Genomic DNA, 24,622 nt, shown 5'->3' with positions numbered 1-24,622 from the left:
ATCCCATATCGTCCCGTCCCAGCCACAGGACATCTGTCTTCGAAGGATTTAGCTTCAACTGGCTCCCACGTAACCATCCAGCCACAGCTTCCAAACATCTGGTCAGTGTGTCTGGGGCCAATTCAGGATGGCCATCCATCAACAGATAGAGTTGGGTGTCATCAGCATACTGATGGCAACCCAGTCCAAAACTCCGGACAAGCTTGGGCGAGGGGGCGCATAAAGATGTTGAAAAGCATCAGGGAGAGTATCGCACCCTGAGGTATTCCACACACCAAGGAGTGGCACGATGACAATTCCCCCCCAAGCGCCACCCTCTGTCCCCGACCAGAGAGAAACGAGCGCAGCCATTGAAAGACTGTGCCCTGGATCCCCACGTTGGCAAGGCGGTGGTCCAGAAATTCGTGATCGACCATGTCGAAAGCTGCTGACAGATCTAGAAGAATCAGCAGCCCCGACCCACCTCGATCCAGCTGTCTACGAAGATCATCTGTTAGGGCAACCAGAGCCGTCTCGGTCCCATGACCAGCATGGAAGCCGGACTGGAATGGATCCAGAGCTGATGTTTCATCCAGAAACCCACCAAGCTGTTCAGCAACCGCTCTCTCAATCACCTTACCCAGGAACGGAAGATTCGAAACCGGGCGGTAATTGGATAGATCTAAAGATGTTTTCTTTAAGAGCGGGCGCACCACTGCCTCCTTCAGTTCCCCTGGGAATGTCCCCGTGCCAAGGGACAAATTGATGATACCCCCCAGGGGGGCCCGCACCTCGTCTGGACACGCTCTAATCAGCCAAGACGGGCACGGGTCGAGAGGACAGGTGGTGGGCTTTCCAGCTCGGAGGAGTCTGTCCACATCGGCTGGGGATATCCGGTTGAAGTGGTCCAATACTGGACCCGAGGACAGTCGAGGGGCCTCCAGTTCCTTTATTGTATCCAAATTGGCAGGGAGGTCATGGCGGAGCAACAAGACCTTCTCCGCAAAAAAGCTCGCAAATGCCTCACAGCTGTGTGTCAAATTGTTATTTAAATTTGGCTGTCCCTCAAGGGACGTTAAAGACCTGATTATACTAAATAATTGGGCCGGGCGAGAGCTAGCGGATGCAATGGAGGCCGAGAAGTAAGACTTCTTAGCAGCCTTCACCGCCATCTCGTAGGTTTTTATAAAAGCCCTATAAGATGTTCTTGAGGCTCTGTCACGGGCACCCCGCCATACTCGCTCTAGCCGTCTGAGGTCCCGCTTCATTTTCCGGAGCTCCTCGGTAAACCAGGGAGCCCGGTTTCTGCGGGGTCGCAGAGGGCGCTTAGGTGCGATCTCATCGATGGCTGCCAGGAGCTGGATATTCCAGCCCTCAACAAGCTCAGTCAATGAGTCGCCAGGGGGAGCAAGGTCCCGCAAGGCTTGGCGGAATCTATCAGGGTCCATCAGCCTCTGCGGGCGAGCCCAAATCGGCTCGCCACCTAAGCAGGGTGGGGGTGGAAAGTCAATCCTGGCTTTCAGAGCGTAGTGATCAGACCATGGCACCTTCATCGAAGGAGACATGATCACATCTATACCTACGCCAAAGATCAAATCCAGCGTGTGGCCTGCTTGATGTGTGGGGCCCAAAACAAACTGGGAGAGCCCTAGTGTCGCCATGGAAGACACCAGGTCCAGAGCCTGTGAGGAGGGAGTGGCATCAGCATGGATGTTGAAGTCCCCCAATACCAATAGGTTAGGGAACTCCAAGGCCCAGCCGGCCACCGCCTCCAATAGGCCTGACAGGGTGGCTGCTGGTGCACTAGGTGGCCAGTACACCAGCCAGACAGCCAAGCTCACCTCAGAGCCCCACACTAGGCCAACACATTCAATGCCGGGGATCAATGGCGATGGTAGAGCCCTGAAAGGACAATCTTCCCAGATTAATAATGCCACCCCTCCCCCCGGCCCACAGTCCGCGACTGGTGGAGGACGGAGAAACCCGGGGGCGCCATCTCTCATAAGGTAACTGTTGCCCCTTCGCGCACCCAGGTCTCCGTCACACAAGCCAGGTCGACCCCCTGCGAGATAAAGAAATCTCGCAGGGTGGCGGTTTTGTTGCCTATAGACCTGGCATTGCACAGCACCAGTGACGGAGGTGAGTAATCCTTGCTCACCCTACCCTCGTCCCTCGGGATGAGGCGCAGATTGGAAGGGGTACGAGCATATCCATATCTCGATCCCCTTCGCCTATAACATCTGCCCCCACCGCCTTACCTCCCTTGCCCCTCCACGGTAGCAAGCCCAAGCCTCATAGTAGCCTCAACTGATGGCAATTAATGTTATTCTTTCGCAGCCTAAAACAATAAAACCTTAAAACAATAAAAACAAAAAACAAAAACAACCCAGAAAACAATAAAACAATACAAATAAAAACTGCAAAAATTACAAATTCATCAAAATCTAACAAATTCCCAAGCCCACCCAAACATCCATCCCACCCCCATATATAAAAAATCTAAAGGGAAAGGGAGATTTTAAAATATGTTAAAAAGAACTCTGCACCCCTCCGGGTCCTCCTGGGCAGTAGCAGCATCAGTGGCAACAACCGTCCTTGTGAGGCCCCACCCTGGACCAGATAGTAGGTGGCAGGAGCCATCCTTGTGAGGCCTGTCAGGCCCCGCCCTGGGCCAGGTGGTAAGTGGCAAGAGCAGGGCCCTCAGGCACTCACACAGGGGAGTCCTCCTGGGCAGCAGAGCAACAACACCTGTTTATTCAGCCCACGCATGTTAGCAATGAAAAGAAAGAAAATCTTGCGGTTATCAGCCTCTTCTTGCGGTTATCAGCCTCTAGGAATGCGACGTCTTTTTATATGGTCTATAGAGATCTTGCTCTTCCTGCCTGTGTGCCTTCATTCCTAGTCTTTGCTCTCTATTTATAAGGAAAGATGGAGCAGGAATTTCTATCCCTTTTGATCTTGCGGAGTTTTGATGAAGCCTCCAAAGGAACATCGGAAGATGCCGTCTGCTGAGCCCGACAAAGGGCTCCCTCTAACCCTGTATAGTCCACACTGACTGGCAGCAGCTCCCCCCAGTTTCATCCAGCCCTTGCGGGAGATGCCAGGGGCTGACCCTGGAACATTCTGCATGCCAAGCAGATGCTCTTGGTTCCCCATATTTCACTAGCCTTTCAACGTTATTCTGTTAGCAACCGTGGAGATTCCACCTGCCTCTTTCCAAAGGAGAAAACTCACCTATTTAAAGAATTTGAGGTGATGCATCATTTGTATACTTTTTATGAGTTCTATGTTTTCAATATCCCTGAGATCTCTCTCGGTGAAGGGTGGTATATCAATTCAATTATTTATTTATTTATTTATTTATTTATTCATACCCCACCCATCTGGCTGGGTTTCCCCAGCCACTGTGGGCGGCTTCCAACAAAATATTAAAATACAATAGTCCATCAAATATTAAAAGCTTCCCTAAACATAACAACCATCCATTTTTAGTCCACTGAATTAGAAATTCAGCATTTTTGGAAGGGGAAATGGCATACTATTTTATATTAGCATCAAAAGCATGCATAAGAAAGTATTACTCATTTATGATGACAATACGATTGATTTATTTTGAACTTCGCTTGGTTCCTCCTTGGTAGCCAGTGTGTTTATTTCAGCAGGGCTAGAAATCAGGACCTCCAGCTGTGAACTGTGGGATTTCCTGTTGGGTTTGGAACTTAACAGGTTAAGAAGTTCCCATGATGCCTCAACATTCTGACGTCAGCTGTAGAAGCTGGGAGGAGTCTGGGAGGAGTTTTCGTCTCTGTTCCCCTCTGTTCTCTGAGGGAAGAGGTCGCAGTTTTTAGTCATGGAGGCGGTGAGCCCAGGAGATTCCTGGGGAAAGTCGGAATAAAGGACTGATATTAGACAAACCTGGTCTCTCTGTCTGTGTTTGTCTGAAGCTAAGTGGAAGCTACGTGACAGTTTCACCGCTGTGTTTAACTCTGCTGAGGCGTGACTGGAGAGCTACTGAAGACGGAGCTGAGTGGCGCAGCTCGGAGGAAGCGCGCCGGGCATAAAGAGCTAATTGTGGATCGTAAATCAATTAGCAGGGGTCACGCCAAACCAATAAATCAATCCAACAGGTTATGGACCCTTAATCACCGATCGTAAAAACTGTCACAGGAACGCTTTGAAGTGCCGGAATGCGTTTGGAGCCGAGGCAGGAGGCGGTGAGTTTTTGCCTGGTGTTAAGAGGCAAAGGAGAGCTGCGGAGCTCAGAGCAGCTGAAAGACACTAAGTGGTTGCCTGTGCTGAGAGCTGAGTGCTGGGAGCTGAAGAGCAGCTGGAAAATCGTTTCCCCACGGATGGGTGCCGGAGGAGCTTGTGATCTGTGAGTACAGCTTGGGGCCCCTTGGGAGAACGGAAGACAATGGCAGACAGCCAGGTCTTGGAGGACATTGCGTTTGAACAGCTCACTCTAAGAAGTTGGGCAAGGGCGTAAAGTCAGCAAGGGCTGTCTGGGAATGTGCTGCTGCGTGTGCTGTGAAGCTTCAGCAGGAGGCCAGAGCCCTGGAGAAGTATTGAGAAAGGTCTAGAGATGGCTGCAGCCCCTGTTCCTGATGTTTTAGCCTCAAGGAGTGCTGGTGAGCAGATCGGGGGGGCGAAGGATTCCAAAGGCAAGTGTAAAGGCTTGTCCACTGTGCGTGCTGGAGTGGAATGTCAACAAAGCAGGTTCCCAGAAAGCCGCAGTGGGAGCCAGGCCAGAGGGGGCGGAGCTGGCAAGGAGTGCTTTTCCGGAGAAGGAGGGCCAAGCCGGCTGGGAGGAGCCCCGGGCAGTGTTTTTCCACTGGAGTTCGTCGTTGCTGCCCATGGAGAGCGGAGACAGCTGGGCAGGAAGGTCCCAAGGTCAACCAGCTGAGTTCTCATGGGAATCAGTCTCGGAGAGGAGGCCAGCGTGGGAACGCAAGGGAAAGACGTGGTTCAGACACTGGGGAGGGTTGTTTTCTTATCACTGCTTCTATGGCAACTGTGAAGAACAACTCCAGCCAGGACACGGTGACACGCTGGGTGTTGGATACTGCTGTTGGTCAGCACCTGCTAAGCGAGCCTGCTGGCGAAATGCGGAACTGCAGGGCTGTTTTCAACAGGACACAACTGTGATGTTAGCAGACGGAATGAGAAAGTCGGTTTCTGCTGTGGCTAACATGTCTTTTTCTCCTTTACAGGAGGAGCTAGAGGTCTACGTTGTGCCGGGACTGAATTGTTGTTTGTTATCCATTTTCAGAGGGGGGAAACAAGTGGCCAACGTGAAAAGGGGGCAGAACAATCTCTTTGTTCTGGAGTCACCTCTGGAGGGTGGTGGGAATGCTGGAAAAGCACAGGCGCAGTGTGCTAAGGTTCCCAGTCATGTGCAAAAGCTGCACTGGTGCACAAAAGGGTACAAACTCCGGAAATGTGGGAGGTCCCTAGGGTGCAGGGCATGCAAGGGTGCACAGGTACATGGTTTTCCCAGGTTTGGGAGGGTAGCCAAAGAGCCCTTTGAGCTCTTTGAGGCAGGTGGTCCAAAGGTTCAGGACATGATCTTCTGTGGATATGATCCTGCAACCAATGGGTGGAAGTTTGCATACCCAGAGGGTGATCAAACCAAGCTGCTGGTCAGTAAGCAGGCTGAGTTCTGTGAACAGGATGGGTGTTCAAGACTCAGGGATAGTTCTGATTTTCTCTCAGGATGTCTGTCTGATTCTGAGGAGGAAAGGGAGCCAGAGGCTGATCCCGGTGATAGGGACCAGGTCCAGGATCAGGGTTCAGAACCCGGTGATGGGGACCAGGTCCAAGATCAGGGTTCAGGGCAGGTCTGGGCATCTCCAAAGGTTGTGAAAGGAGTGTCCAGGTGTGAGGCTTCATCTCCGGTTAGCGCAATGGAGAAAGCTCACAAACAGGGTGTCAAGTCAGAGGGGGAAGGATCTGACGGAGAAGACACAACTGCTGGCCCAAATGGGTCAGTAGGGTATCAGGTCACAAGTGCGTGGAAAAGTGTCGCACAGTGTGATTCTGGGAGTGTTGAAGGGGTTCAACAGGTGCCTGGGAAAGATGCCGGGAAGTGGCATAAGGCAAAGGGGAAGGTGTTGAACTCAAAAAAGGTCTTGTCAGAATGGTTCGGCAAGAGGGGGTGTTGGGTTTGGAACTTAACAGGTTAAGAAGTTCCCATGATGCCTCAACATTCTGACGTCAGCTGTAGAAGCTGGGAGGAGTCTGGGAGGAGTTTTCGTCTCTGTTCCCCTCTGTTCTCTGAGGGAAGAGGTCGCAGTTTTTAGTCATGGAGGCGGTGAGCCCAGGAGATTCCTGGGGAAAGTCGGAATAAAGGACTGATATTAGACAAACCTGGTCTCTCTGTCTGTGTTTGTCTGAAGCTAAGTGGAAGCTACGTGACAGTTTCACCGCTGTGTTTAACTCTGCTGAGGCGTGACTGGAGAGCTACTGAAGACGGAGCTGAGTGGCGCAGCTCGGAGGAAGCGCGCCGGGCATAAAGAGCTAATTGTGGATCGTAAATCAATTAGCAGGGGTCACGCCAAACCAATAAATCAATCCAACATTTCCTGCGCAGATAACTCTGTGACACCAGCCTTCTGAATGTCGCCTGTAGGATTCATCTGTAGCTGCAGTTTTCATGGAAAGGGACCCCAGGGGTCATCAAGTCCCACCCCCTGCATTGCAGGAATCTCAGCTAGATCACCCAAGACAGATGGCCATCCAAACTAGGCTTCTTGTATTTCTATATTCATCACTGAGTGCTAAAATAGGCTTCTAAGCGGTGGACAGACGAGAACAAATAATTTCCAGGATTCACCTAGCCAGCCCCATCTGCTGTGAAATATAGCCTGCCCCCCATTCCTCCCCCTCTCCATGCCCCCATGAACCCCTTGAATTTGGCTCTAGGGCATTGGGAGGGAACCTCTCCAGAACAACTCACGAGGAGAGGAGAAAGTGGATCCTTCCATCTGGGAAACTGGAATCCCTGCGTAGGCAGGATGACTTGAAAACCACAAGGAAGAGAACCACCTATTTGCACAAAGATGAATACCCATAATTAAAAGCAGAATAAAATAATTCAATTAAAACGTCAAAATAGGCATCCAGAATAAAAATGTGCAGCACAGCAATCCTACTGAAACAATGCAGCAATTAAGAGGAAGGAAGGAGACAGAGCATTGTGTAGCAGATCATATTTCTGCTGTCTCAGAGGAGGACATTTCCCTTTTTCTTTTAGGGTCCAGTGTGCTTTGAAGATGTTGCTGTTCGTTTCACAGACGAGGAGTGGGCATTGCTGGATCCTGACCAGAAATTTTAAAATACCTCTATGTAACAAACCTCATACATTTCCACAGAGCTCAACAGCACCCCGACAACACCTGGGAACCTAACACCCCCACAAGAAAGAGTAAATTACAGTTTTTTCTGAGAACCATCTTCCTCCAGTTCTGCCTTTTTATACCATGATTGGGCTGGACTGAACTGCCCAGGCATCTTAAATGTCTACTTACAATAGAGGCCAAAATTGTGGTAACCTTTTGGGAAAAGGGGGTATTCATCACATTTGCAGATGACACCAAATGGGGAGCGGAGGCCAATGTGGCAGAAGGCAGAATCAGATCAAGGGCAAGAATAAATACCTTTAGGACCCCTGACCATTAGGTCCAGTTGTGGCCGACTCTGGGGTTGCGGCGCTCATCTCGCTTTATTGGCCAAGGGAGCCGGCGTACAGCTTCCAGGTCATGTGGCCAGCATGACTAAGCCGCTTCTGGTGAACCAGAGCAGCGCATGGAAACGCTGTTTACCTTCCCGCTGGAGCGGTACCTATTTATTTACTTGCACTTTGACGTGCTTTCGAACTGCTATGTTGGCAGGAGCAGGTTGCCTTGGTCAAACCCCACCTTGAATCCTGTGTTCAATTCTGGGCATCACAATTTAAGTATCCAAAAGGTGGGGGAACACAATCCATATTCCTTTTATGACAAGTGACCAAAGTTTATTGAATACATAAATTGTTAAGACTGTTGCAGGAATCCACCCAGCACTCGTGGGAAAACGTGGCGTGATCTTTTAGAATAATCAAATGAAACTTTAACACATGGCAGGATGAAAGTCTGCAATTCCACGAGGACAATCTATTTGTTGTTTACCATTGTTGTAACCATTGCTTTCTTTAAAATTATCTTTTGTACCATGAAAATAAATAAAAGCAATATTTTTTATAAAAAAAAGAGGTGGGGAAATCATGTGTACTATTCCATTAATCTGCTTGCAAGTTTTGTGTGTTATTTTGAGTCTGTAACTCCCAGTTATTTCACATTATCTATGTGTTTCTGTGTGTTCAGGACACATGATTGCAGGTGAGACTGAATAAAAGACTTCCTAGGAAATTCCCTTTGGCTGCTTCTGTATTGTTTCAAATGTGACTTCACTTACACATAAGATCATATTTATTGCTGAAAAATCATGTCATCATTGGCTCCTTAATCTCTACCCCAACAAACCCTGCAGTTACAAGAGTAACTTCTTGCCCGCAATTTCTTAGGTGGAAATAACTGATACTGGAAAGGAAGAAACGAGGTACAGCTTTTCCCTCAAACTTTTGGAGGAGGTTAAAGTGGGAAATCCCAAGGGAGATTTTGCTTATCCGAGCTTCAGTTCAGCAGGTGAGACTGGATTTTCACAGGGCACAGCTACAGAACAATGATAGAAAGTTCTCCAGCCTTGGCGGGTGGGCGGAATTTCTTGTCATTTGTTTTTATTGATTTTTCCAGATTATTACAAGTCATTGCCAAATTAATTCAATTCAGTGCAATTTTCCAAAACATGTTTCCCATGTCTCCTTGTAAGATATTGTAGTAATCATTCACTTCTTTCAAAGCCAGTATCCAGCTGTTGCAAGAGGACAGAGCTCACTCAATGTGCTAGTTAATCTCAACCCCAACAAACCCAGCGCTTTACATGAGCAGCTGCTTTCTTCCCATTTCTTAGGTGTAAATAACTGATAACGAAAAGGAAGAAGGGAGATAGAGCCTTTCCCTCAACCTTTGGAGGTCTGGGGGGCTTCATTTCACCCCTTAGTCCTGCTCCTGAAAGCTTGGCAGATCTGGAGTATTTGCTCACACTCTGCCATGACTTAAAAATCAACCTTTTAAAGAAATGGTATTGCAGTGCTGAAAAGGCTCAATAAAGTAACTCCTGTAGTAGTTGGCATCTTAGCGAGCCCAGTGCCACTCTGCCAACTGTCTCACTCCCAGCTACCTAATCTGGAAAGCTGTCCTGTAATCTCTGCAAGGACTTCAGTGTCCCCTGAATTAGCAATTCAGCATTTCTGGAAGGGGAAATGATATACTTTTGTATATTAGCATTAAAAGCATGCATAAGAAAGTACCTCCACTGGTGGGAGCAGCTGAGCACTCGGGCTGCAGCCTCCAGGTCAAGTCAGCAAGAAATGAGGGGGCAGGCTCTCTGGGTCCTGGCATGGCTGTAGCTCTTCAACTCCCCTCCTCACACATAAGCAACCCCCCAGAATTGGGGCTGCCGGCTTCTGAGTCGCTCTCTCCACTCATCCCTTCTAGGATCAGGTGCTTAAGGCGCCTGTTCAGACGCTGCAAAAGGGTGGCCCCCCAGCAAGGCCCGGAGCAGCCCGTGCAGTGGCGTAGCGTGGGGGGTGCAGGGGGGCCCGGCCGCACCGGGCGCAACATCTGGGGGGGACGCTCGTACTCGCAGTGCTAAAATCAGTGCTAAAATCCACGGGTTAGGGGGCGCAAATTACTTGCCTTGCCCCGGGTGCTGACAACCCACGCTACGCCACTGAGCCCGTGGCACCAGGTGAGCAAGTGGCCCTCCTTTTTGGGACAGAGGAGGGCAGGAATCGGCATGGGGGGCAGCTAGTGAAAAGATGCAAAGAGCCAGATAGCTGGATCTGACCCAAGGTCCATCTGGGCCAGCGGCTGGAAACCCAATCCACCCAGTGGCCAACCCAGTTTGTGGAGTCTGGTGGAGGAAGCAGGGGGCTGGGCTGGGGGGCAAGGCTGGGGGGCAGTTATCTGCCGGAGGGGCACCTTCGCTGGGGAGCCACGTTCTGGGGGAAGGAGGCCAGGATTGGTCCCCAAGGCTTGGGATGTCCCTCCCCTGCAGTAGGACTTGGAATCCAGGAGAAAACTCTTGGAATAGCCTTGCCAGGTGCTCAGGGATGGACTCGCCTGTCCCCATGTCCTTCTCTTTGCAGATGTGCTGCGGTTGCACATCCCTCCCCCAGAGGTGAGTATTGGAGAGAACCAGAGCAGGGACTCAGACCTGCCCTCCTTGCCCCCCACTCTGCACTCTGGGATGTGGAGAAGTCCTCAGTCCTCGAGGAACTGACAGCCTGACTTTTGCCTTTCACCTGCTGGAGGAAGATCAGCTGTACCTGCCGGAGGTGATTCAGAACTGCCAGGCAGCTCAGCTAACGGGGCTCTGAACCCTGAAGTGCTCCAAGCAGGAGATGGCCAAAGCCATCCTGGTGAGTGGGTGGTGATGTGGGGGACCCCCATGGGGAAGTGGGGGTTTGGGGAAGGGGTTGTCCGTCTGCCAGAGAAGAGGACCCTACTGGCTTAGATTCACGTATCCTGTTTGAAAGGGGAATCATCTTAGGGACTTCTTGTGAAAATCTGGGTCAGGAATGCTGTTCCTGGAATGGACAAACACACAAGACGTAACTGGGTGTGCAGTCACATAAACAATACTCTTCTATATAGTCTTATCACAATATCAAATGTTTATCTTGCACATAAACAACACATAAAGTGCAATAATATAGACGAGAGCCAGGGACTCTGTGGTGGGGGCAGGTGAGGGCCGTTTTGGCCCAGACTGGCCCCTGACCCAGAGACGCTCTTTCCTCCCGCAGGACCTCAGATGTTACGCCCTTTGGGAAAGTGGGGAGGAACAGAAACTAGTGGCCAACAGCATCCCTTCATTGCTGGCCTTTGCCCGAAGGTTCCCCCATCTCAGAGCAAGTAGATTCAGTCCTTTGAACACTTCCATCTCCCCAAGAGGATCCCAAGGCTACTCATCCTCTGCAGTTAATAACAGACCTGACTGAAAAGAACGGCTTCCTCTTCTGGTGACACCAGAGAATTCTAGAAGACATTCACCCTTTCCATAGCATTATGGATGCACGATTCCCACCCACAGACAAGTTTCTTGGCAAGACAAGGGCCTTCTCTGGCCATAGAGTGTCCTCCTCAGCATCTCCAAAGAAGGAGCTGGGTTGCAAGAGCTGCAGCAAGGGGGGGCAACCCAGGCTAATGGGGGGGGGGCTGTCTAGCTAGGAAAGCAAGACCCAGAGACAGTTGTGGGAGACCCAGAGACCGGCTTCCTCTGTGCCGGAGCCAAAGCTGCGACAGATGGAGAAGCCAGACCTGCTGGGGGTGTCAGTGCTGTGAGCCCCTCCATCCTACACTCTGGTTGAATTTGTGAGTAAATGAAACTACACATCATAAAGATGCCACAGTCTCCGCTGACCTTCCTTCCAAGGAAATTGGATCTTTGGTCAGCGCCTGGGAGCCCTGGAATCTCAGAGACAGGGGTAGTTTACAAATACAAAACACACACACACACAATCATTTGTGCCTGTGTTCCTAACACACAACCACGTGTGAAGGGTGCATTGCATGCTTTAGCAACATCCCTCCTGTCAATGAGGAAATGCAACCTCCATTGACTGAAAGAAGCAACAAGGGAATCTTCTTGGGTGTCCCAGGAGGTCTGAGGGCCCTTAAAGGAAGAGGAGCCATTTCTGCGCCCTGAGACCCCAAAAGGTCAGCAGACTCCCCTGCGAATCCTGCGGAGCTGAGCTCCTCCTCCCGTCTTCTCCAGGGCCTGTTCCCATTTTCTGCATGGGGGGGTCTGCCTGCTTTTCCCTGCACCAGCCACAGGCACCAAGCTTCTCTCTTTGCCTGCCCACCCCCCATATCTGCCCCATATCTGGGGTGGCATGGCTAATGGTATTTGTTGTCCAGAGGGGACCACATTTCAGAAAGCCAAAGCATTGCAATAAATCAGTCTGAAAAGATAGGTTTTTTTCCTTCCCATTTATTGCTTCATTAAAAACATTACTATAACGTGCATAAAAAATAATTACACAAATATAGAGGGAAAACCTAAAATATTCTATCCCATTTTTTTTCTGCATTCTTTATTGCATTCTTAAATCTCTCTGTATAGTGATGTGTCTTCCCCAAAATTAAGATGAAACAGGCATGAAGATGACATTGGCCCACTTTGCATACAGCCTTGTATACCTGCTTTATGAACAACAACTGCAGTTTAACACGAACATTCTTTGGAACTTCCCTTCCTGAGCTTGGCTCCCTCCTTGGGGTCTTTTGCCAGCAGGTCAAGACTTCCTTGTCCCAAGAGGCTTTGGGGAAGTGACGGCTTCGCATGAAAGCGCTGGTGACATGCTGCTTCTATGGGAATGTTCTAAATTATTTCAATATACTATTAATTCCATTAATATGTAATTGTTTCTTAAATTATTACTCTTTTTCTATGTGTTTAGCTGTTTCTATCTTAAGTGTAAGCCGCCTTGAGTCCCTGTCAGGGAGAAAGGCAGAATATCAAGAACAAGAAGAATTCTTGTGCCCATGGTCAAAATGTTATTGTTCCTCCTCCTCTTCTCCTCCCAACTGTGCTGCAGCAGTGAATCAGGCCAGAGTCCAGCTTGCCAGGATCATAGAATGACAGAATTATGAATCAGGCCATCGGTCCATCTACCTCAGGGCACCCCACACTGACTGGCAGCAACAGCTCTCTGGGGTTTCTCTCCCAGCCTTAGCTGGGGCTGCCAGTGGGGACTGAAGGCGGGACCTTCCTCTGAGCTCTGTCCCTTCGCCACATTGGATCTCTTAGGATCAAAACAAAACACTCAGATTCCGTATCTGAATTCCCACTCAACAGATTGTAGGAATGCAAAATAGAATCGTAGAGTGGGGAGGGACCCTGGGGGTCATCTAGTCCAACCCCCTGCAAGGCAGGATAATCAGGAGACGTTGGACAAAGGCGCCCTTTTGGAGAACAAGAATTGCAGGATCCTCCTGCGCAGCTCCCGGGTCCGGATGCCGTAAATTACGGGGTTGAGCACCGGGGGCAAAATGACGTAGAGGTTGGCAATGAGGATATGTGCATAATGGGGGATGTTGCGTCCGAAGCGGTGGGTGAGGAAGGAGAAGAAGGCAGGAGTGTAGAAGACAAAAATGACTGCAACGTGAGAGCCACAAGTGCCCAAGGATTTGAGCCGGGCCTCTTTGGAGGGGAGCCGGAAAACAGACTGCAAGATCAGCACATAGGACAGAATAATGAGGACCAAATCTAGCATGAGGAAGGCAATGGCGAAGAGGCCGTAGATGACATTGACCCGGATGTCAGCGCAGGCCAGCTTGGCGATGCCCATGTGCTCGCAGTAGGTGTGGGCAATGATGATGTGGTCGCTGCAGAAGGGCAGGCGGAGAGTCAACAGGGCAATGGGCACCACCAGCATAGAGGGTCTCAGAACCACGCCAGCGCACATCCAGGCGAGCCGTGGCTTGGTCAGGATGGTGGTGTACCTCAAGGGGTCACAGATGGCCACGTACCTGTCAAAGGCCATGGCTAGCAGCACAACAGACTCCATCCCCGTGAAGGTGTGGATGAAGAACATCTGGGCAAGGCAGGAGCCAAAGCTCATCTCCCCGAGGCCAAACCAGAAGATGGCCAGCATTTTGGGCAGAGTGGAGGTGGAGAGGCCCAGGTCGATGGTGGAGAGGAAAGAGAGGAAGAAGAACATGGGCTGGTGGAGGCTGGCTTCCGTTTTGATGATGAAGAGGATGGTGCAGTTGCCCACGAGAGCGATGACGTAGCCGAGGCAGAAGGGGATGGAGATCCAGGAGTGGAGAGCTTCCAGCCCCGGGACCCCCAGCAAGATGCACGTGGGGGAATGAAAGTGGGTGGCATTCGAAAGAGGCATTCTCCTCCTGCCTCTGGCCAGGTGTGGGTCACTTCATCCCTGCCAAGAAAAAAGAAACAGGCTAGCAGGTAGAACCATTTGGACACGAGTAGAGATGCCTGAAGATGGCCATGGTGACCTATGATGGCAGCCAAGGGACCCGTCTCACATTCAGGAGTCAAGAGGAGCATGGAGGCAAATGGGAATAGGTGAGCGACTGTAGAAAGGGGGTAGGAGTCAAGAGGGCCAAGGAGGAAGCTAGAGCCAACACTGCAGTTCTAACCCCCGTTGCAGGGGGTTGGACCCTTCCCCTCTGCAGGGAGGTGGGACCAATTTGGATGGTCCGCCCCCACCACTTAATGGATCCAAATGGTTTCCAGAGAGTGGTAGGGGATGCTTTAGCCCATGTTGATGGCCTTTCAGCTGATTCCCTGGTGGCCCGCTGGAATGTGGAGTTAACCAGGGCTATCGACTGTCTGGCTCCGAAGCGCCCTCTCCGATTGCATGGAGCCCGGACAGCCTCGTGGTTTTCTTCGGAGCTGAGGGCGATGAAACAATCGCTGAGACGGCTAGAGCGTCGGTGGCAGAAAACTCACTCCGAATCTGATCAGACACAGGTTAGAGCTCAACGTCGAGCCTACCAAGTGGTGATAGCAACAGCGAAGAAGACTTTCTACACCGCCTCTATTGCATCTGCAGAAAATAGTAGCAGGAGACTCTTTCAGGTGGTTCGCAATTTAACGGAACCACCTTTACCACCGGGGCCTTGTAAAGACCCCAAGATCTCCTGCAACGATTTTGCAAAGTTTTTTGCAGATTAAATCACTCATATTCGGAAGGAGCTAGACACCACTGTGGGAGCAGGGCCAGGGCGGGAGAGTGCTAGAGCTCTGTCTGGTCAAGTTGCATGGAATCAATTTCAATCCGTTACCCCCGAGGATGTGGACAGGCTGCTTGGACGCGTGAAAGCAACCACCTGTCTCCTTGATCCTTGCCCATCCTGGCTAATAAAAGCAAGCCGGGAAGGGCTGGGCGATGGGCTCTGCGGGGTGGTGAATGCTTCCCTCTGTGAGGGAACATTCCCAGATCCGCTGAAAGAGGCGGTCATTAAACCACTTCTTAAAAAACCATCTTTAGACCCGGCCAGTATGGCCAACTATCGCCCAGTCTCAAATCTTCCATTCTTGGGCAAGGTGATTGAGCGCGTGGTTGCTGAACAACTCCAGGCACACCTGGAAGAAGCGGACCATTTGGATCCCTTCCAATCGGGATTCAGGCATCACCATGGCACTGAAACTGCCTTGGTCGTGCTGGTTGATGATCTCCGGCGAGCTAGGGACAAAGGTGAGAGTTGTTTCCTGGTTCTGCTGGATCTCTCAGCGGCCTTTGATACAATCGACCATAACATCCTTCTGGACCGTCTAGAGGGGCTGGGAGCTGGGGGCACTGTTATACAGTGGTTTTGTTCCTTCCTCCTGGGCCGTGTTCAGAAAGTGGTGGTGGGGGATGAGTGTTCAGACCCCTGGGCTCTCACTTGTGGGGTGCCTCAGGGTTCCGTCCTCTCCCCCATGCTTTTTAACATCTATATGAAGCCGCTGGGAGAGATCATCAGGGGATTTGGACTGGGTGTCCATCAATATGCAGATGATACCCAGCTCTACCTCTCTTTCAAATCAGAACCAGTGAAGGCGGTGAAGGTCTTGTGTGAGTGTCTGGAGGCGGTTGGAGGATGGATGGCGGCTAATGGATTGAAGTTGAATCCTGACAAGACAGAAGTATTGTTTTTGGGGGACAGGGGGCGGGCTGGTGTGGAGGACTCCCTGGTCCTGAATGGGGTAACTGTGCCCCTGAAGGACCAGGTGCACAGCCTGGGAGGCATTTTGGACTCACAGCTGTCCATGGAGGCGCAGGTCAATTCTGTATCCAGGGCAGCTGTCTATCAACTCCACCTGGTACGCAGGCTGAGACCCTTCCTGCCCGCGGAGTGTTTTGCCAGAGTGGTGCATGCTCTAGTTATCTCCCACTTGGACTACTGCAATGCGCTCTATGTGGGGCTACCTTTGAAGGTGACCCGGAAACTACAATTAATCCAGAATGTGGCAGCTAGACTGGTGACTGGGGGCGGCCGCCGAGACCACATAAAAACCGGTCTTGAAAGACCTACATTGGCTCCCAGTACGTTTCCGAGCACAATTCAAAGTGCTGGTGTTGACCTTTAAAGCCCTAAATGGCCTTGGTCCAGTATACCTGAAGGAGCGTCTCCACTCCCATCATTCTGCCCAGACGCTGAGGTCCAGCACCGAGGGCCTTCTGGCGGTTCCCTCATTGCGAGAAGCAAAGCTACAGGGAACCAGGCAGAGGGCCTTCTTGGTAGTGGCGCCCGCCCTGTGGAACGCCCTCCCATCAGATGTCAAAGCGATAAATAACTACCTGACATTTAGAAGACATCTTAAGGCAGCCCTGTTCAGGGCTAATCTGTGATATTTTACTGTATTTTTTGTTTCTATGGAAGCTGCCCAGAGTGGCTGGGGAAACCCAGCCAGATGGGCGGGGTACAAATAATAAATAAATAAATAAATAAATAAATAAATAAATAACAAATAACAAATAATAAATTATAATTATTATTATTATTATTATTATTATTATTATTATTATTACCCCTCGGGTCCCATCCAACTCTACAGATCTATGATTCTATGATTATTGCATACATGAAAAGGGTTGCAGGTGCAGGAGTGTGAAATGTCTGGGTCTCAGCTTTTGCACATAACCTCCAGTTGCCTTGGCAACCAGTCTTCCGTGAGGGGCCACTGGCATCCCTTCCTACATCTTTCTCCCTGGCTTGTCAAAACACCCTAGCAAAACACCCTGAGTCCTTCTAGGGTCAGATAAGGCCGGCATTCAGTGCAGGAGGAAGGCATGAGAAGGCAGGCACACAGGAATCAAAACGTTCATTGGTACATTCTCTCTCTCTCTCTAAAAAAAAGGTTAAATGCACAGCATTGGAACAGTTAGAACAAAGTCTGTATCAGGAATCAGGCATTTTTTTTACGTCACAAGCAACTGGCATTCAGGTGCCCCGCAGCCTCCCCATGTGGAGGCAGAGAAGAGCCATTCTGGCGAGAGCGAACCCTCTCACCTGCAGAGCCACAGGGAGGTCTGTCAGCCACCAGGAGAGCATCTGCTTCACATGCAGGTCTGGTCCTCAGCAACTCCAGGCAGGGGGCTGGAGAGACTCCCTGCCTGAGACCCTGAAAAGCCACCGCAGCCACTGCGGTCCACCTCTAGGTTAAGGTGTCGTTCGGGTGAGTCTAAGGCAGCTTCTTCTGCTCCTGAGCTTCCAGGTGGAGTTTTGCAAGCAGCTGCATCCTGCGCAGAGCATCACTCTGAGGCCACCTGGCTGAGCGGGAAGCAGCCTTTATGGTGCCTCTGTGGAGAACGAGGGAGGGGGCATCTCAAGGGGCTGTTCAGAGACATTTTCCATCCCAAACAGGTCCATTGCGCCAAGGTATGCCCAGCTGTGGGGCATCTCTCCAAGGCCACCGGGTCGGGGGATTAATCATTGAGTCCCTCCAGCACAGTGCTGCCCCCAGGGTTTGATGACCACAGGGCTGGGGGATCTGTGGCCCTCCGGGTATCCATGCAACCCATCTCCCATCATCTTTGACCATGAGCTGTGCTGTTTGGGACTGAGGGAAGTCAAAGTCCCAATATATCTGGAGGACCACGGTGTCCCCATCCTGGGCTGCAGCCTCTAACTCCAGCGAGTCCAAGTGGAAGAAGAGAGGAAGGCTAGCCTGGATTTGAACTGTTTGAAGTTTCAGGCTAGCCTTCCTCTCTTCTTCCACCTGGAAGAGGGAAGAGGTGTCCGCAAGGATGCAACAGAAGAAGCTCCTCCACCCCTTTTGGGGTCTATGCCTCTGGAGCAGCAGAAAAACAAGGTTGCTCCATCTTTTATGAAACAACCCTTCAGATACTTGAAAATAGCCATCATAGAATTGTAGAGCTGGAAGGGACCCACAGAGGTCATCCAGCCTGACCCCCCTGTGATGCAGGAATCTCAACTGAAACACCCATGGCAAATGGCCACCCAACCACTGCTTTAAAACCTCCAAGGAAGGAGAGTTCCACTGCCGAACAGCTCTTAATCCAGCAAAAGCGTGTGCATTTAGGGTTCACTAGATTCCTCACCACCTCCATCGGAAGCCTCTGGTGCCTGCCTCCCTGTTCCCCAACGCTGCCCCTTGCCTTGGCAGGGAGACACACAGCCCTGGTCAGGCATCCCTGAGCCCCTTTGGGATTTCTCGTCAGAAATTGTTCCAGGGGAGACAGGAAGCCAGAAGGACTGACTAAGGGATGGCGTAAAAGTGCCTCCTCTGCAGAGGCTCGTATCAGTTACAACTGCCCACACCTGGACAACTCTTCCACTCAAAGGCTGAGTGTGAGCCCAGGAATACAGATATCTCCCCCATCCAGGCACTTAGAGCACAGATGTCAAGGAAATAAACAACTACTAGACTTTTAGAAGACATCTGAAGGCAGCCCTGTTTAGGGAAGTTCTTAATGCTTGACTGTCTTGTGGTTTTATAAATTGTTGAGAAAGCCGCCTAGAGTGGCTCAGGCAAACCTGTCTGATGGGTGGGGTACAAATAAAAAGATGGTGATGCTCCATGTCTCTTTTAGTTGAGATTCTTTAGTTGAGTTGCTTTAGCTGAGATTCCTGCACTGCTGGGGGTTGGACTAGATGGCCCTCAGGGTCCCTTCCAACTCCACAGTTCTGTGGTTCTATGATTCCTTCTCCAGGGCAAAGACCAAGTCAAGTGCTTCTGAAGTAGCCAGTAATTTAAGAATTCTGAAGTCCTCAACTGATGTTGAGCTTCAGCACCTTTTATTAGAACCATCCCAAAAGTCACCAGCCGTTTGAGGTCTCCATGGCCTCCAACTTGAGAGGCTTTGAAAGAGGATTAGACAAATTCAGGGGGGAGGAGAGGGGTCTTGAGGGCCAATAGTGCTAAGGAAGTATCAAAACTTGGGGTTTCCCAACTTTTTTGGCCCTGCGGGTCCAAAATTGGTCAGGTTCAAGCAAGAGACCACAGCCCAGTTAAAGAAGCCAAACAGCGGCTATTAAGCCTGATCATTTATTTGTTGCAACTACCGGTAATTTTCCACTCCTAAGCAAGCAAAGAATAACCCAGAGCAAAAGGCTATATCCAATTCAAATGTTCCCATGATTTCCCATACAACTTTTCAAGAAGCTTAATCGGAGATGTCAGAATCATGTCAGAAAAGAGGTGCGGTGCCAGGTAGAAAGTCCCTGTCCCTCAGGGCTGCAATTATTCATTCATTTCATTTATTCATTCATCTTTCCCCTTCCAAGGAAACATTCCTTTATTATCTTGAATCAGTTGGCACCACTTATTCTTGCTGCACCTGGTGAACTCCCAGCCTGCATTGCGTTTCCCCAATATGCATTGTGAAGGTGATGGGCTTCTGTCTGGCTCTTTGCCATGTGGGCTCTTGCCCAATCTGCCAGGCAGGAGGGGGATTTGGGGATTGTGGCTGACCCTGACCCACCCACAGGGCAACGCGGGTCTTCTCCCCTCTTCTCCTCTCCAACATCATTACTACCTTTGGAACTATTTTTTTTTTAAATGGCTATTTTGGGTGATCTTCAGTGTTTCATAGGGTTCCCTTGCCTTATTCTGATAAGATGGCCATAAGCATTGGTTCTTGAGCATTTGAACGGGTGCTCTCTCTCTCTCTCTTTCTCTCTCTCTCTCTCTCTCTCTCTCTCTCTCTCTCTCTCTCTGTGTGTGTGTGTGTGTGTTGCTTTGTTTTGAGTCCCTGCAATGTTTCAGATGCCTTGGTTGGGTGCCCCTGCTTTTGTCTTTAAATAGCATCAGTTGGCGGCAGCAGGGCTTCTAAATGCCAGTCGCTAGAAAGGGCAGGAGGGGAGAGCAGCTCTTGTGCTCAGGTTCTGCTTGTTGTTTTCCCCCTTGGGGCATCTGGTCGGCCACTGTGAGAACAAGAGGCTGGGCTGGCCGGGCCATTGGCTTGATCCATCAGGCTCTCCTTCTGTCCTTCTGTCTGTTCTTCCCCAGAAGCTGTAGCAGAACTCCAGGATCCAGATGAAAAAGGCGGACCAAGGAGGTCCACTCAGCCTCCCTGCTGATGGAGATGCATCTGTGGTAGCTGCTGGTGTGAGAATGTTGTGGATAGTGGGAGAGGATGTATTGATTCAATATTATCCTTCCTCACTCATGCTAGTGAGCTGGTAGGAGAGCACATTCCCTAGTACACAGCAGGAAACTAGTTGACAGATTCGTTAAGGTAAAGGTCAAGATACCCCTGCCCTTATGGGCCAGTCTTGACAGACTCTAGGGCTGTGCGCTCATCTCACTCTATAGGCCGGGAACCAGCGCTGTCCACAGACACTTCCGGGTCACGTGGCCAGCGTGACAAGCTGCATTGGCGAACCAGAGCCGCACACGGAAACGCCGTTTACCTTCCCGCTAGTAAGCGGTCCCTATTTGCACCCGGGGGTGCTTTCGAACTGCTAGGTTGGCAGGCGCTGGGACTGAGCAACGGGAGCGCACCCCGCCACGGGGATTCGAACTGCCGACCATGCGATCGGCAAGTCCTAGGCGCCGAGGTTTTACCCACAGCGCCACCCGCGTCCCGACAGATTCGTTAGAACCATATAAATTGAGCAATCTAGCCTGGCTTGTCCAGATTGGATTGCTCCTGGTAAATTCCCCTTTGGTTCCCTCTTAAGAACAATGATGACACAACAGTCTTCTTTTAAAAGTAATGATAAGCATGTTCCAGCAGCCTTAAGGCTTTTCAATGCAAAATCCGTTTCCCAACTCCTGTACGCTGCAAATGTCTGGCATAATGAGGACCTGCCTGAGCTAGAAGGCTTTCAGGCAAAATTTACGATCTCTGCTGCACGTACCCAACTGTGTCCCCAACTCCGTACTTCTGTCAGAAGCTGGTGAATGCACAATCTCAACTAAAGCATGGTGGGCTGCCCTAAAACATTGGCTCAGGATTTCAGTGTTTGATCTAGGGAAGGGCTTGTACCAACACCTGACCAATGAGGAGTTTGTCAGCAAATGGCAGAAAACCATGGCTAGAAAAGCCACCTCTATTAGTCCGTCACACCCCAACTGTATTACCTGGGTTAAGAAGGCGCCCTAAAGACGTTAAAGCAAAGATTATGGGATAATGCACCCAGTGACTTGTGATCTCCATCACACACAGTCTGTAGTCCGCTGGCAGTAGGAGTACAATATGGGCATGTCTTTAAGTTAACATCTTACGGTCGGAATTAAACAGTATAAATTGAGAGCATTTGCAGATGACTTAGTATCGACGTTACAGGAGCCAGAATCTAGTACAAAAAGGGTTTTAGAACTGATTCAAGAATTTGGTCAAGTGGCAGGATTTAAATTGAACAAGTCAAAAACCAAGGTTCTAGAGAAAAATTTAACACCGTTTGAAAAAGAGAGGTTTCAGAATGAGACAGGTTTAACAGTGGTTAAGAAAGTTAAATACCTGGGGATTAACATGACAGCAAAAAATGGGAATTTATTTAAAGATAATTATGAAAAATGTTGGTCAGAAGTGAAAAAAGATTTAGAAATTTGGTCAAATTTGAAGCTTTCACTGCTAGGCCGTATTGCTGCGATAAAAATGAATGTATTGCCTAGAATGTTGTTTTTGTTTCAAACTTTGCAGATTGTGGACAAAATGGATTGTTTCAAGAGGTGGCAGAAAGATATCTCTAAATTTGTCTGGCAGGGCAAGAAGCCTAGAATAAAATTTAAAATACTAACAGATGCAAAAGAAAGAGGTGGATTTGCCCTGCCAGACCTTAAACTTTATTATGAATCAGCAGCCTTTTGCTGGTTGAAAGAATGGCTACTTCTTGAAAACACTGACATTTTGGACTTGGAAGGTTTCAATAATGTATTTGGATGGCATGCATATTTATGGTATGATAAGGTCAAAGCACATAAAGCATTTAGAAACCACATTGTCAGGAAAGCGCTATTTAATGTTTGGTTAAGATATAAGGATTTGTTAGAAAATAAAACCCCAAGGTGGCTGTCACCAATGGAAGCGAAAGCCTTGAAAAAGGTCAATATGGAGGTCAAATGGCCGAAATATTGGGAAATTTTGGAACAAGATGGAGATAGACTGAAATTGCAGAGTTTTGAAAAACTAAAAAACAAAGTGCGAGACTGGCTTCATTATTATCAGATAATGGAGGCATTTAAACTGGACAGGAAAATTGGCTTCCAGGTGGAAAGATCCAAATTAGAAACAGAATTGTTTTTTGTTTTTTTTTAAGTAAATTTTTATTAATTTTCCAAACACAAAATAAAAAAACAAACAATACACAATACACCAACATACAAACATATAAACATGTATAATTTCATAGCCATTTTTTCATAAACCTTACTTTCCGGACTTCCCCATACCTCCCCTTTTCTGCATCCTTGTTTTATATTTCTTCAGCAACTCCTCATAACTAAATATTCAATTCAATTTCTTTTAAGTTCTTCTAATATTGTTAATTACAGCTGCAATTCTCTGTTTCCCAACCCCTTGACATTTTAACATTCCTGAATTTTACAACAAGTTCTAAGATATACTTTGAATTTCTTCCAATCTTCTTCCACTGTCTCTTTCCCCTGGTCACGGATTCTGCCAGTCAACTCCGCCAGTCCCATGTAGTCGATCACCTTCGTCTGCCATTCTTCCAGTGTGGGTAGTTGTTGTGTCTTCCAATACTTTGCTAGAAGAATCCTTGCTGCTGTGGTCGCATACATAAAAAACGTCCTGTCCTTCCTTCTCACCAATTGGCCGACGATGCCCAGGAGAAAAGCCTCAGGTTTTTTAGGGAAGGTCCATTTAAGAACCTTCTTGATTTCATTATAGATCATTTCCCAAAAAGCTTTTATCCTCGGGCAAGTCCACCAAAGGTGATAAAAAGTACCTTCAGACTCGTTACATTTCCAACATTTGTTATTGGGCAAATGATAAATTTTTGCAAGCTTGACTGGGGTCATGTACCACCTATACATCATTTTCATAATGTTTTCTCTTAAGGCATTACATGCCGTAAATTTAATACCGGTGGTCCACAACTGTTCCCAGTCAGCAAACATAATGTTATGACCAATATCTTGTGCCCATTTTATCATAGCTGATTTCACCGTTTCGTCCTGTGTGTTCCATTTCAACAGCAGATTATACATTCTCGACAGATTCTTAGTATTGGGTTCTAACAGTTCTGTTTCTAATTTTGACCTCTCCATCTGGAAACCTATTTTCCTATCCTGTTTAAATGTCTCGTTTATCTGAAGATAGTGCAACCAATCTCGCACTTTGGACTTTAATTTCTCATAACACTGTAATTTAACTTTTCCCCCATCTTGTTCTAAAATTTCACAATATTTTGGCCATTTAGACTCCATATTAAGTTTTTTCACCTCTTTAGCTTCCATTGGTGACAACCACCTGGGAGTTTTACTTTCCAATAAATCTTTATACCGCATCCAAACATTATATAATGCTTTCCTAACAATATGGTTTTTGAAACCTTTATGCAGTTTTACCTTATCATACCATATGTATGCATGCCAGCCAAATCTATTGTCAAACCCTTCTAGATCCAAAATGTCTGTATTCTCAAGAAGTAGCCAATGTTTCAACCAGCAGAAAGCCGCCGATTCATAGTAGAGTCTTAAGTCCGGCAGGGCAAACCCCCCTCTATCTTTTGCATCAGTTAGAATCTTAAATTTTATTCTGGGCTTTTTGCCCTGCCAGACAAATTTAGATATATCTTTCTGCCACTTCTTGAAACAGTCCATCTTGTCCAAAATCTGCAATGTCTGAAATAAAAACAACATTCTAGGCAATACATTCATCTTGATAACAGCAATTCGACCTAACAAAGAGAGTTTCAATCTTGACCATATTTCTAGATCTTTCTTTACCTCTGTCCAACATTTGTCATAATTGTCCTTAAATAAATTCACATTCTTAGATGTTAAGTTTACCCCCAGGTACTTTACTTTTTTCGTTATCACTAAACCTGTTTCATTCTGAAACTTCTCTTTTTCAGCCAATGTTAAATTTTTGTCCAACACTTTCGTTTTCTGTTTGTTCAGTAAAGAAAGATAGAAACAGAATTGTTAGAACCCAAAACTAAGAATTTGTCAAGAATGTATAACTTGCTGCTGAAATGGAATACTCAGGATGAAACGGTAAAATCGGCTATGATTAAATGGGCACAGGACGTTGGACATAACTTTATGTTTGCTGACTGGGAACAGTTATGGACCACAGGTATGAAATTTACGGCATGTAATGCCTTAAGAGAGAATATTATGAAAATGATATACAGGTGGTACATAACCCCAGTCAAGCTTGTGAAAATCTATCACTTGCCCGATAATAAATGTTGGAAATGCAAAGAAACTGAAGGTACATTTTTTCACCTTTGGTGGACGTGCCCAAAGATTAAGGCTTTCTGGGAAATGATATATAATGAATTAAAAAAAGGTATTTAAGTATACCTTCCCCAAGAAACCAGAGGCCTTTCTCCTGGGCATAGTGGGCCAAATGGTGTTAAAAAAGGAT

The 24,622-nt window shown here is 48.6% G+C and overlaps 1 protein-coding gene and 1 long non-coding RNA gene across 2 annotated transcripts; one reads left to right on the top strand and one right to left on the bottom strand.

Annotated features, from left to right (window-relative positions):
- The first annotated feature begins 10,378 nt into the window (after window positions 1–10,378).
- Window positions 10,379–11,483, top strand: LOC308475423. The gene is made up of 2 exons (XR_013985177.1): window positions 10,379–10,498; window positions 10,886–11,483. It is a non-coding gene; the product is annotated as an uncharacterized lncRNA (long non-coding RNA).
- Window positions 11,484–12,398: 915 nt separating this feature from the next.
- LOC308475248 (olfactory receptor 52E4-like) lies at window positions 12,399–14,261 on the bottom strand. Its single transcript, XM_081002281.1, has one exon. It carries the CDS (start codon window positions 13,982–13,984, stop codon window positions 13,022–13,024), a length of 963 nt encoding a protein of 320 aa, XP_080858407.1. The 5' UTR covers window positions 13,985–14,261; the 3' UTR covers window positions 12,399–13,021.
- Between the last annotated feature and the right edge of the window lie 10,361 nt (window positions 14,262–24,622).

Source organism: Podarcis pityusensis (genome assembly GCF_964106645.2).
Source record: "Podarcis pityusensis genome assembly, chromosome: 4".
NCBI classification, from domain to species: Eukaryota; Metazoa; Chordata; class Lepidosauria; order Squamata; family Lacertidae; genus Podarcis; species Podarcis pityusensis.
Note: the sequence above shows the minus strand (reverse complement) of the source record. Positions and strands in the feature narration are given on the sequence as shown.